We start from the raw sequence: 13,232 nt of genomic DNA on the forward strand, positions 1-13,232 counted from the left end.
TCCAAAGTAGAAGACAGACCATGGCACGTCCCATTTCCAACTAAGAAAAAGGGACATTGCTTGGTAGATTTTCCTGCATCTATTGAGACGGTTCTCCTTTTTGTTTGTTCGTATGATGAATTACGTTCATTTTAAAGTGTTCTGGCAAGTTACTTCATCTCTTATAGCCTCATGGATTTTTCTATAAAACGGGACAATAATACTAATCTTAAATCATATTTTTGAGACAAGAATGCATTGGCATAGGAAAAATAGATGGCCCCCAAATTTGGCACACAGTAGGCACTCAACATAAAACCTCCAATAGTATAGACCAAATTACAGGTATCTATATTAATACATCATCTTACCCACTGCTTCTCCCCCACTCCAGTCCCCCGGGTAGGGACCCCTCTCAATTCCTCTCTGCCTTCCAGTGCGTAGTACAATGACTCCTGACACTACGTAGGCACTCTATAAAAAATCCAATGAAAGGGCGGGTGCAGTGGCTCACACCTTGTAATCCCAGCACACTGGGAGGCCAAGGAGGGTGGATTTCCTCAGCTCACAGGTTCCAGACCAGCCTGAGCCAGAGCCAGACCTCGTCTCTAAAATAGCCGGGCGTTGTGGTGGGTGCCTGTAGTCCCAGCTACTTGGGAGGCTGAGGCAACAGAATCGCTTAAGACCAAGAGTTTGAGGTTGCTTTGATCTGTGACGCCACAGCCCTCTACCTAGTCTACATAGTGACACTGTCTCCAAAAAAAAAAAAAAAAATTCAAAGTAGGAAGAAAGTAGGAATTGAAAGTAGGAAGAAACGGGTCTCAGGCCGCCACCTGCCTGCCCGCACATCTCCACGCCTTCCGCAGCCGAATGCCGCGCAGCCTTGTCCCAAGCCTGACCAATCGGAGACCCCCTTCTGGGGCCCGCCCATTCCAAAAATGTCGACTTCCTGCCCCGGTCTCAGAAGTTGGCCAATCGACTGCTAAACCCAGCTGTTAGTCCCGCCTCCATGTTGAAAACTGCCGCTCAGTAACGCTCCCTCGGACGTCCCGGCCCCGCCCCGCATCTGGCCAATTAAGACGTCGACGGAGGCCCCGCCCCCAGCCGCTACGCTTACCAGCTAGGGCAGGGTCCGGGGTTACGCAGCCCAGGGGCTTCCGAGGGGTGAGTGCGGGCGCGGCAGGGCGGGCTGGGGAGGAGGGGACCGGCGGGGAGCTCCGCGTGCACTCCCGCAGAGGTCTCGGGGATCGTAGTGGAAGAAGAGGCGGCTGAGTGTCCCTTTCTCGGGGGTCCCGGCTCGGCGGCCCCCTCTCTGCTTGTCCCTGGAGCTACACCAGCGCTTCTGCGGAAGGTCGCCTTCCCGCTGCTGCCTTTACCTTTCCAGAGCGCTGCCGGATCCGGTGCGGTGCAGGCTGAGCCCTTTAGCCCGCAAACGCTCGGACTGGAGAGGTGTGGCCCAGAGTCGCTAGGCCAGTTAAAAAGTGGGGGCGGGTACTCAGGCCCTGCGGCTCAGGCTGTTGGTCCCCCTACTCAGCAGCTCCTTGCGCCCCCACCTTGCGTTGGCCTGGAGGGGGTAGGTGCCAGTGTAGTCCCTTCCCTGTGCTCCAGGCGCCGTAGTCGGCCCTGAGGATCTCTGCGGGGCCTGGCGGGGATGCTGGGACGATGAGAAACTTTCCCACGCTCCTCCCCGCACTTCCCGGGAAAGACTTGCTCTCACCATGGACCCTGGAGCCAGATTTTGATTCAGATTTTGGCTTTGCCACTTACTAGCTGAGTGACTTGGGACAGGTTCCTTAATCTCTGAATTTTGGTTTCTTCATGTGTAAAAAGGAAGGAGGAAGGGAGGGCGGGAAAGAAGGAATGAATCCTTTGGAAGCTCGTTTGGTGTTGGATTCACAAGTTATAAAGCTTTTATTTGCATACTTGTGGTAATTGTTTTCTGCAAATTAAACTAGTCTGATTTCAAGGCTAAGGTTATTAAGGGAAATTGTTCTCTTTGGGCAGGTAAAGAAATACATGCTGGCCACTTTAGAATATTAGGTGTTTATTGAACGCTTACTGTGTGCCAGACACTGTAGTAAGAGTTTAACTTGCATTACCTTGTTTAATCCTGATGACAATCATATGAGGTAGATGCTGTTATCATTTGTTTGACAGATGAGGAAACTGAGGTATACAGAGTCTAGATAATTTGCCTCAGGCTACCCAGTTAAAGAATATCAGGGGCGGCGCCTGTGGCTCAAGGAGTAGGGTGCCGGCCCCATATACTGGAGGTGGTGGGTTTGAACCCGGCCTGGCCAAAAACTGCAAAACAAACAAACAAAGAATATCATATATAGGCCAGCTGTGGCTCACTCCTGTAATCTTACCACTTTGGGAGGCTGAGGTGAGAGAATCACTTGATGCCAGGAGTTTAAGACCAGACTGAGTAAGAGAAAGACCTGATCTGTACAAAAATAGTAAAATTAGCCTGGTTTGATGATGTTGGTAGCTGGTGCTAGAAGCTATAGTCCCAGCTACTTGGGAGGCTGAGGCAGTAGGATCACTTGAACCCAGGAGTTGGAGGTTGCCGTGAGCTATTGTGAGCTAACACCACTGCACTCTACCTGGGTGACAAAAAAAAAAAAAAAAAAGCAGAGTATCTGGGGATTTGAACCTAGGCCTCTGGCACCCCAGGGTACCCTCTCAGCCCTGTGTTATACTTTTTTGACTTCAGATAAAAGTGCTGGGCCTGGAACCCAGCCCTGAGGACATCTAGCAGCTTGGGGCCAGTGACACCTGCTGTGGGAAGCTGTGGCATCGCAGGATGGTGGAGACTGAAGACCTGCTGGGGCTACGGATGCTCAATCTAGAGCTCCTGAGGCAGCTGTGGGTTGGGCAGGATGCTGTGCGGCGGTCAGTGGCCAAGGCAGCCTCAGAGGTGGGTGCCCACCTTAGGAGCCCTCAGGGATGATGAGCAAGGGGGTTGCCCAACCCTCAGGGCAGCATCCAGGCCTGCAGGGACATCTTGGCTAGCATGCCAATTTTACTGATGATGGGAACACTGAGGCCTGGTAAGAAAAGGTACTGTCCTAGGACACTGCTGAGGGCAGAGCAGGACGAGGACCTAGGCGTTGGTGCCTGGTACAGGCCAGGTGGGTGGATGCCGGTGGGCTGCTCCCTCAGTGATCCGGCCCCTCCTCTGCAGTCCAGGCTGGACTTCAGCAACAACTACGACCCAGAGACTTCATTGTCCCAAGAGACTTCCTCAGCTTCCTCCAGAGCCTCCTGCCCACGGGGCAAGTGCCATGCTAAGGGCCCACCAGATGCCCACCAAAGTGACCCCTTTGATGTGGCCAGCTGCAAGGTGGCCTCTCTCCAGCCTGCCAAGTGCCAGAGCCAGGCGTCTCTGGGCCAGCCGAGATCCCACTCATCACCCTGGGTGGCCACTTCAGACTCGAAGGACCCAGAGCCTTCTGTAGGGCCAGGTGATCTGGGGCCGCAGGAGAAACAAGCCCTGAAGTCCGTCTCAGCTCAAGGAAGCAAGCAGTTTAAGGTAATACAGGAGAGCGGGGCATCCATAGATGTGAGCTTCCTGGAGCCTCCATTTCCCTGACAAATGTGCTCATGTGCAGCCTCCTTGCAGGGTGAGTTGGGTCTGGCTCAGCCTTAGTGCCTGAGAATTGGTGGCCTTTACTTCCTTTTTTTGTTTTTTTTAGAGACAGTCTCACCTTGTCACCTTTGGTAGAGTGCCGTGGCATCACAGCTCACAGGTCTTGGGCTTAGGTGATTCTCTTGCCTCAGCCTCCAGAGTAGCTGGGACTACAGGCACCTGCCACAACGCCCGGATGTTTTTTTGTTGGTGGTGGTGCAGTTTGGCTTGGACCAGGTTTGAACCCGCCACCCTCGGTATATGGGGCTGGTGCCCTACTCACTGAACCACAGGTGCCACCCCTGGCCTTTACTTTCTAAGATAGCATTTTGGGGAGAAGGTGATGGGTCCCATTACTCAAATGAGCGGAGTGAGGCTCAGGGGCCAATGACCCTTTAGCTCTTGATCCCTTGGCTGAGCCGCAGGGCCCAAGTCAGGTACAATCCCAGACACAGTCTCTTTCTTTCCCTGAGGTGGGGCCTCCTCTGGGACATAGGCCTGTGGCTTAGCACTTGCCTTTCCTTCCCTCTTCAGCCCAAAGTGACCTTCTCTGAAGAGTCCGAGGGATCTGTACTACCTGACAGGAGCTGGCGCCTCCGGCCATACCTGGGCTATGACTGGATTGCAGGTGAGACCCACCTCACCATGCATACACCTGGCCTGGGCTTGTCCACACACCTGCCTGAGTCTCCTCCCTGTGCTGTTGGTATTTCTCTGACGGAGCCACCCTCCTCTGTGAGCCCCTTCCTGGCCGCCCTCCTCAGGGAGCAAGCCTTCCCAGGCACGGAAACGTGTATCTGTTGAGTGAATGAATGAGTCAGGGCTGCCACATTTTTAAGCACGTGTCACCTGCTGTCCCGGCCAGGTCTGTGCTCGTGCCGGCTCTTCTCATTGTACTGCCAACCCTTCCCAGCTGCTGTGGCCTCTTATGCCCTGTTACTGTCCTTTGCATGTGTATGTTAGAATATACATGACAAACTTTATCATTTTAGCCATTTTTAAGTACACAGGGTAGTGGCATTAAGTATAGTCCCACCGGTGTGCAACTGTTACTCCCGTCCATCTCCAGAACTTTTTTGTTTCTTTTTTTTGTTTTTGAGACAGAGTCTCACTATGTGGCACTCTGCCCTAGAATCACAGCTCACAGCAACCTCCAGCTCTTGGGCTTAGGCGATTCTCTTGCCTCAGTCTCCCAAGTAGCTGGGACCACAGGCGCCAGCCACAGCACCCGGCTATTTTTTGGTTGTAGCTCTCATTGTTTGGCGGGCCCGGGGTGAATTTGAACCTGCCAGCTCCAGTGTATGTGGCTGGCACCGTAGCCACTAAGCTACAGGCCCCGAGCCCATCTCCAGAACTTTTTCATCTTCCCAAACTGCAACTCTGTCTCCTTTACACAGTTACTCCCATCTCCTCTCTGCCCAGCCGTGACAACTACTGTTCCACTTTCTGTCTGTATGAATCTGCCACCTCATACACATGGAGTCATATAGTATTTATCTTTTTGTGACTGACTTATTTCACTTTGCATAATGTCCTCAAGCTTTATTCATGCTGTAGCATGTATCAGAATTCCCTTTTTTTTTTTTTGAGACAGAGTCTCACTTTATTGTCCTCGGTAGAGTGCTCTGGCATCACAGCTCATAGCCCCCTCAAACTCTTTGGGCTTAAGCCATTCTCTTGCCTCAGCCTCCCAAGTAGCGTGGGACTACAGGTGCCCACCACAATGCCCGGCTATTTTTTTTTTTTTTTTTTGGTGTTGCAGTTGTCATTGTTTAGCAGGCCTGGGCCAGGCTCGAACTTGCCAGCTTTGGTGTATGTGGCTGGCACCCTGCCGACTGAGCTACGGGCACCAAGCCTTCCCTTCTTTTCTAAGTCTGAACAATACCCCATTGCATGGCTAGACCACAGCTCGTTTATCCACTTAGCCACTGATGGACACGGGTGTTTTCCATCTCTTGGCTGTTGTGAATCATGCTGCCGTGAATATGGGTGTACCCTGTTCATTTCTGACACAGCAACATGAATGAATTTATAGACATGGGATTCAGATCTTGTCACTCCCCTGCTCAAACTTCCCCAGGGGCTGTCCCCAGCACTTACTGTAGAATCCAAAATCCTTATCTAGACTTAGGAGGTGTGATCTGGTCTACACTGGCCCTGCAGTGTGACCTCCTATCACGTCTTTACAATGGTTTGCTCCATTGTCTTCTTTACTCCGCTCAGTAATGGCCCTAGGTAGGTGTCCCATCATCCCCAGTCACAGGTGAGAAGGCCACAGCCCCACGAGGGGAAATGTTGCAGTCTGCTGCTTCTCATCCTGCTGGGGCGTTTCTGCCTCTGTCCCTTTGCTTCTAGTTACTGCCCATTTCCTATGAATGCACGTATGTACGCACGCATGCATGTGTGTAGGGATGTGTGAGGCAGGTCTCTCCCCAGTTCCCAGGCTGGAGTGCCGTGACATGCTCGTACCTCACTGCAGCCTTGGACACCAGGTCATCCTCCTGACTCAGCCCCCCAAGTAGCTGGGATCACAGCAGCGGTTCTCAACCTGTGGGTCGCGACCCACAGGAACTGTATTAAAGGGCCGTGGCATTAGGAAGGGTGAGAACCACTGGATTACAGGTTCACACCACCAGGCTTTGCTTTCCGGGGCGTCTCGCTGTGTTGCCCAGGCTGATCTCAAGCTCCTGGCCTCAAAGGATCATCCCGGTTCAGTCTCCCAAAGGGTTGGGATTATAGGCGTGAGCCCATCTCTTGTCTTCTTGGTAACAGAATTCTTCTTCAGAAAGGGCTGTCCAGACTCCCTGCTTTCAGTTTCTGTCATTTAAATCAGCATTACCCCGGGCAGCGCCTGTGGCTCAACGGAGTAGGGCACTGGCTCCATATGCTGGAGGTGGCGGGTTCAAACCCAGCCCCAGCCAAAAACTGCAAAAAAAAAAGCATTACCCTGACACTGCCATGGTCTGGGTCTTCTCGGCCTCTAGTACTAACTTCCCAGCTGAGCCCTCAGGCTGCACTTTCCTTGGCCCTGAACAGGGAGGGTCACAGCAAGTCACACCCTCCTCCCTAAAGCTCTTTCTCCCCTTGGCTTCATGCCACACGGGCCCCTGCTCCTCCCTTCTGGGCTGCTTTCCAGGCTCTTCCTTGTCTGACCTTTGACCCCCAGGCCTAGGCTGAGTTCTGAGTCTCCCCTCTCCGTTATCCCTCTTCCCTCTGTGATTCCCCCTTGCCAAGGATTTTTATGCTCTCCCCTTCCCCATGTTGTCTCTAGCCCACACCTCTCTGAATTCAGACTGGTACATCCAGCTGTCTTCTGTGTATCACCACTGTCTTATGTTAACCTCACATCCAAAGTCAAGGTCCTGATTTCCACCTCGCTTGCTTTGCTCCTCCCTAGTGAATGACAACTCCAGGAACCACGGCGTTAATCTTGGGATTAACCCTGATCATTTTCTCCTTGCCTTTTCACATAGTGCTCATCCTGTCCATTAGCACATCCTGTTGACCCTGCCTTCTACATATTTCTAGAATTGGACTATAGATGCTGCTTGACTTAGACTGGGATTAAATTCTAATAAAACTATCATAAGTTGGCGGCACCTGTGGCTCAGTAGGGCACCGGCCCCATATACCAAGGGTGGCAGGTTCAAACCCGGCCCTGGCCAAACTACAACAACAACAAATATAGCCAGGCATCGTGGCAGGCGCCTGTAGTCCCAGCTACTCAGGAGGCTGAGGCAAGAGAATCACCTAAGCCCAGGAGTTGGAGGTTGCTGTGAACAGTGTGATGCCACGGCACTCTACTGAGGGTGACAAAGTGAGACTCTGTCCCTCCAAAAACAAAAAACTATCATAAGTTGAAAATACTGTAAGTAAAAGAATGCATTCAATAGGCCAGGCGCAGTGGCTCATGCCTATAATTCTAGCCCTCTGGGAGGCTAAGGTGGGCGGATTTCCCTGAGCACATAAGGTTCAAGACCAACCTGAGCCAGAGTGAGACATTATCTCTAAAAAACAGCTGGGTGTTGTGGTGGGCGCCTGGAGTCCCAGCTACTTGGGAAGCTGAGGCAAGCGAATCACTTAAGCCCAAGAGTTTGAGGTTGCTGTGAGCTGTGATGCCACAGCACTCTACTGAGGACAACAAAGTGAGACTCTTTCTCAAAATAAATAAAGGCTGGGCGGCGCCTGTGGCTCAGTGAGTAGGGCGCCGGCCCCATATGCCAAGGGTGGTGGGTTCAAACCCAGCCCCAGCCAAACTGCAACAAAAAAAAAAAAAAAAAATAGCCGGGCGTTGTGGCGGGCGCCTGTAATCCCAGCTGCTCGGGAGGCTGAGGCAAGAGAATCGCGTAAGCCCAAGAGTTAGAGGTTGCTGTGAGCTGTGTGACGCCACGGCACTCTACCGAGGGCAGTACAATGAGACTCTGTCTCTACAAAAAAAAAAATAAATAAATAAATAAATAAATAAATAAATAAAGGCTGAGTTGTAGTTGAGCCCTTCACCTAGCAAATGTGTCATATACTCCTATGTTGTACCCGTTAGGTGAGAGCTTACCAAACCCTCCTGTCCCCCTTTATTGGATTTAATTCTGTTTTTCTCTCGTGTGGGAATGTAGTTGTTCATCTACTAGTTCATGTTAGTGTTGAATGCATTATTAAATGCTTGCTTTTCTTTTTTCTTTTTTTTTTTTTTGAGGCAGAGTCTAACTCTGTCACCTTTGGTAGAGTGTGTGGTGTCATAGCTCACAGCATCCTCAAACTCTTGGGCTCAAGTGATCCTCTTGCCTCAGCCTCCTGAGTAGCTGGGACTACACCCTCCTGCCACAACATCTGGATATTCTTCCTAGAGATAGAGTCTCGCTTTTGCTCAGGTTGGTCTCGAACTCCTGAGCTCAAACAATCTACCCATCTTGGCCTGCCAGAGTGCTAGGATTACAGGTGTAAGCTACCGCACCTGGCTGCTTTTCCATTCTTGTGTTATTTTACTTAGGAGGATGTTCTCCAAATCCATCCAGGTAAATACAAAAGGTGTAAAATCTCCGTCTTTGTTTAGGGCTGAATGGTACTCCACTGTATACATACACCAAGTTTATTAATCCATTCCTATTTTGATGGGCACCTGGATTGTTTCCATGTCTTTGCAGTTGTGAATTGAGCTGCTGTAAACATTTCAGCACAGATGTCTTTATGATAACATTACTTTTTTTTTGAGACAAGAGTCTCACTATGTTTCCCTTGGCAGAGTGCTGTGGTGTTACAGCTCACAGCAACCTCAAACTCTTGGGCTTAAGCAATTCTCTTGCCTCAGCCTCCCAAGTAGTTGAACTAAAGGCACTCATCACAACGCCCAGCTATTTTTGTTGTCTTTTTTTTTTTTTTAAGAGATTGAGTCTCAACTTTATTGCCCTTGGTAGAGTGCTGTAGTGTCACAGCTCACAGCAACCTCAAACTCCTGGGCTTAGGCGATTCTCTTGGCTCAGCCTGCTGAGTAGGTGGGATTACAGACGCCCACCACAACGTCCAGCTATTTTTTTGTTACAAATTGGCCAGGGCCAGGCTTGAACCTGCCACCCTCGGTATATGGGGCCGGTGCCCTACCCACTGAGCCACAGGTGCCGCCCTATTTTTGTTGTTGTTGTTGTTGTCGTTGTCATTGTTGTTTAGCAGGCCCAGGCTGGGTTCAAATCCGTCAGCCCTGGTGTATGTGGCCGGCGCCCTATCCCCTGAGCTACAGGTGCCAAGCCAACATAACCTTTTTTTTTTTAACGACTTTACATTTATTCTTTTAAATTTAGAGGCTTCGGGAATTCCTTTTTTTTTTTTTTTTTTTGAGACAGAGTTTTATTTTGTCACCCTCGGTAGAGTGCTATGGTGTCACAGCTCACAGCAACCTCTAGCTCTTGGGCTTAGGCGATTCTCTTGCCTCAGCCTCCTGAGTAGTTGGGACCACAGGCGCCTGCCACAACGCCCAGCTATTTTTTGTTGCAGTTTGGCTAGGGCCAGGCTTGAACCCACCACCCTTGGTATATGGGGCCAGTGCCCTATTCACTGAGCCACAGGCACCACCCCAACATAATTTTTCTTTATTCTGGGTGATACCTTGTAATGGGATTGTGGGATCGAATAGGAGGTCTACTTTTAGCTCTTTGAGGATTCTCCATACTTGTTTCCTAAAAGGTTGTTTTCATCTGTAGTCCCACACCATTCAATATTGTATCACAGATTTCTTTGGTGACTGGTTCATCTGTTGTCATATTAGAATGTAAACCTCATTAGATACAGCAACTCACATGTGTAATTCCAGTACTCGGGGAGGCTGGGGCAGGATCATTTGAACCTAGGAGTTTGAGGTTACCGTGAGCTGTGATGGTGCCCCTGTACTACAGCCGGAGTGACAGTGTAAGACCCTATCTCTGAAAGAAGAAATAAATCGTGTAAGCCTCATGAGGGCTGCCACCTAAAACAGTGCTGGCCTGTTGTAAAGTCTCTGTGAATATTTTTTTCCATGAATGGTTGGCTTTGCCTCAGGATAGACAAACCCTGAAACAAAAGCAGCGGTCACAGTGAGTGGAGGGCACTTCTCCGGTCGGTATGAGACTCTGCAGTTGGCAAAGCAGGTAGCCTGGGTGCCAGGGCCGAGCGCCCCCTATGCCTTGGCTGGTGGCCACACAGCAGCCCCCCGCCTACCTCCTGTCAGCTCCCCACTGATATTCCCACACCAGGGGCTCTGGACAACAGCTCTCCTGTCACCAGCCAGCCTGAGACCTTCTTCTCAAAGCTGCAGGAGTTCCGGGAAGCCAACAAGGAGGAGTGTATTTGCAGCCACCCCGAGTGAGTGGGGTCGGGTGAGGGTGGGAGGGGGCAGCTGAGAGTCTCCATCACCCCTGCCACTCACCCTTTGTCCTTGCAGACCCCAGTTCCTGGGCCAGCCTGAGAGCAGCAATGTGGAGGAGGAACACGAGTGTGAGTGTGTGCCCTGGCTCCGTGCCCCATGCGTGTCTTCCCCTGCCCCACAGCAGTTCCCGTCAAGGTGGCATCTGAGGTGTTGAGATCTCAGGGAGGGAGGCCTGGGGTCTGGACAGGATGGCCAGGTCCTCATGGGGGTGGGCCGAGCTGAGGCCTGGCCTTGGGACCAGGAGACTGTGGGTTGCCCTGTATGCCTCCAGCACAACCCCCACGCCCTGTGGGGCTCCATTCCAGCTGCCAAGAGGCCTGGGAGGATGTTCCTCCCCACTCTCCCGGCGTGGACCCTTGGCTGTGGAAGGAGAGGGGCTGATAGGCTTTTGTGGTTGGGGGCAGCCAGGGACTGCAGGGATCTGGCGTCCTTGGCTCAGGGGGACCTGCTGTCTCTCGCGGGCCTTGTAGGCGTGTACTGTTACCGGGTCAATCGACGCCTGTTTGTGGTGCCCTTGGATCCTGGCACCCCCTGCCGCCTGTGCCGGAAACCACGGAGCCAGCAGGACCGTAAGACCCTGGAGAGGCCAGTGCAGGTCAGGTGAGTGGCCAAAGCATCATGATACCTAGGGAGCAGAGCCTGTGTCCTACTTGTTTTGAGACAGGGGAAGATGGGCCTGGGGCTGGGCCCCCGGCAGTAGGGACTTGCCTCCGCGTCTCCCTACTCCTGTACAGGGTGAGCATCCCACTGTCCATCCTGGATCCTCCCCACCAGTACCGTATCCACCGGCGTAAGAGCTTTGACAACTCCGACACGCTGGCCCTGCCCCGGGTAAGCAGCCACGTTAGGTGGGGTGGGACAGGGCTGTGTACCCACATGGATTCTGAGTCCCGGGGAGGGCCGAGAAGTAAGGCTGGACTCAAGAAAGGTGAACACCCAAGTCTGGAGTGTAGGCCAGGCCTCTTCTGTTACCCACAGTGGGCTTGTTCTGACACAGGAGGGACCGACCACCCCAACACCCTGTGGCTTCCAGAGTGTGTCTGCCCATGTGCTGCCGTGAGAGCCCCATTTATCAAGCTCTTGTGTGCTATGGGACAGCCCTTAGGAGGGTCACCTCATGGAGCCCCATAGCAGACAGGAGCTGAGCACTGTCTACACTCAGCACCTGAGACAGGCTGGGAGGGCGTGTCTGGTGCAGGTCCCTGCTGCCCGGGTGCCTCCCATAAGAAAGGATGGGTCAGTGATGGAGTGCCGGGGCAGTTGGGGTCAGGGAAGGAGAAGGCAGGCTGAGAAAAGGCAGTTGGCTTGACTGTGAAATGGGTATCACGGAGCCATCCTTGGGCTGTCACGGGTGAGGTAGGGTAGTTCAGGATCCATCATACGGGTGCTTAGGCACAGTCCACAGATAGGAGGTCAGTGTCATTACCCTGTCCTCCTCCCATCTCAGCTCCCGGAGCCCTGAGGGTGGCCGGATCTACAGAGAAGAAAGGGAAGGCCCAGGGTGATGTAGTGGGTGGACACAGACTGCGCCCAAGGAGCCTCCGTCTGAGTGTTCAGGGGCACTTCCACCCTGATGGGGGCGCCCTGCCTGGGCCAGGCACTTTAACCCTCCTTGTCCACAGCACTGCCTACTGGGCTGGGACATTCTTCCTCCGAAGTCCGAGAAAAGCTCAGCCCCGAAGAGCCTGGACCTCTGGTCTGCTGTCTCCTCCGGGGCCCAGCATCGGAAGCCATCAGCCATCAGACCTTCCTGCCTGGTATGGTTCAGGTGTGGCCCAGTGTGAGGCACCCCTAGGAGGGGCAGATACTTTGGAACAGGCCTGGGAACTGCAGAGTTCCCTGGGAAGTGGGATTTGGGTGGTGAGTACAGAGCCCAGGAATGTCTCTGCAGGGCTTGTTTCCCTGCCCTGACCCAAGGTAACCCTCAGGACTCTGCCACTCCTGCCTGCCCTCCTCTAGCCAGGAAGTGACCCTGACTATAAGATCCAGGAGCTGGGGAGGCTGGAACTGGGGGCCACCTGCCCGCCAAATGGCCCATCTGAAACTTCCCTGTCTTTTATCCAGGCTTTGCCAGTGCGGGTCCCACCCCCAACCTGGATAGAACCCCAGGTCCCTGTGCCCCATGTCCCACGGCAGTAGCCCTGAAGACTGACCACTTGGAGGGACAGAGCTCCTGCCACCCTTTGGATGCTCCTAGCTGGTCTCAGCTGGCCATGGCTTGGGCCTTGCTTTCCCAGGTTGGGCAGGTCATGGGCCCAGGCCTGTCTCCTGCCTGGGGTCTACAGAGGGGGGACTTCTGGGTGGAGGAGGAGGAGATTCTGTGACAAGTTTGTAAATAAAGCTTAGGTCTTTGCAGTTCAGAGTCCTGAGAGTCTGTCCTCCCCTCCCTGAAGAAGGAAGGGACACCCTGACCACCTGGGCTGGGCAGCACACGTCCCGGACCAGGAGGTGGCTCTGTCTGCAGCTTCCCGGCTCTGGATAGATGGCCTGGCACCAGAGAGCAGTGGGGGATTCTCCAGACAGGCTGGGCCAACATCGTTGTTAAAAAAGCCATCTCAGAGGGCGGTGCCTGTGGCTCAGTCGGTAGGGCGTCGGCCCCATATACCAAGGGTGGCGGGTTCAAACCCGGCCCCAGCCAAACTGCAACCAAAAAATAGCCGGGCGTTGTGGCGGGCGCCTGTAGTCCCAGCTGCTCGGGAGGCTGAGGCAAGAGAATCGCTTAAGCCCAGG

General features: G+C 53.1%; 1 protein-coding gene across 5 annotated transcripts; it reads left to right on the forward strand.

The window, feature by feature from the left end:
• The first annotated feature begins 1,028 nt into the window (after positions 1-1,028).
• Positions 1,029-12,857, forward strand: MIIP (migration and invasion inhibitory protein). Of its 5 annotated transcripts, none has more exons than XM_053575670.1 (10): positions 1,029-1,143; positions 2,696-2,899; positions 3,167-3,514; positions 4,145-4,238; positions 10,330-10,438; positions 10,518-10,570; positions 10,973-11,102; positions 11,237-11,333; positions 12,125-12,259; positions 12,567-12,857. In XM_053575670.1, the coding sequence occupies exons 2-10, from the start codon at positions 2,786-2,788 to the stop codon at positions 12,639-12,641; spliced, it is 1,155 nt and encodes a 384-aa protein (XP_053431645.1). In that variant the 5' UTR covers positions 1,029-1,143; positions 2,696-2,785; the 3' UTR covers positions 12,642-12,857. The 5 variants fall into 5 exon arrangements, with proteins under 5 accessions (XP_053431645.1, XP_053431648.1, XP_053431646.1 ...); XM_053575673.1 differs by lacking the exon at positions 1,029-1,143 and adding an exon at positions 1,306-1,428; XM_053575671.1 differs by lacking the exon at positions 1,029-1,143 and adding an exon at positions 1,592-1,767.
• The last annotated feature ends 375 nt before the right edge of the window (positions 12,858-13,232 follow it).

This window comes from Nycticebus coucang, chromosome 22, assembly GCF_027406575.1.
Source record: "Nycticebus coucang isolate mNycCou1 chromosome 22, mNycCou1.pri, whole genome shotgun sequence".
NCBI lineage: Eukaryota > Metazoa > Chordata > Mammalia > Primates > Lorisidae > Nycticebus > Nycticebus coucang.

Bases quoted from the DNA above. Each gene is read 5' to 3' on its own strand.
- MIIP (XM_053575669.1), top strand. From the start codon at position 2,996: ATGCCAATTTTACTGATGATGGGAACACTGAGGCCTGGTAAGAAAAGG. The intron at 11,334-12,124 runs GTAAGCAGCCAC...CCTTGTCCACAG, and splicing joins ACACGCTGGCCCTGCCCCGG to CACTGCCTACTGGGCTGGGA. The intron at 12,260-12,566 runs GTATGGTTCAGG...TCTTTTATCCAG, and splicing joins CCATCAGACCTTCCTGCCTG to GCTTTGCCAGTGCGGGTCCC.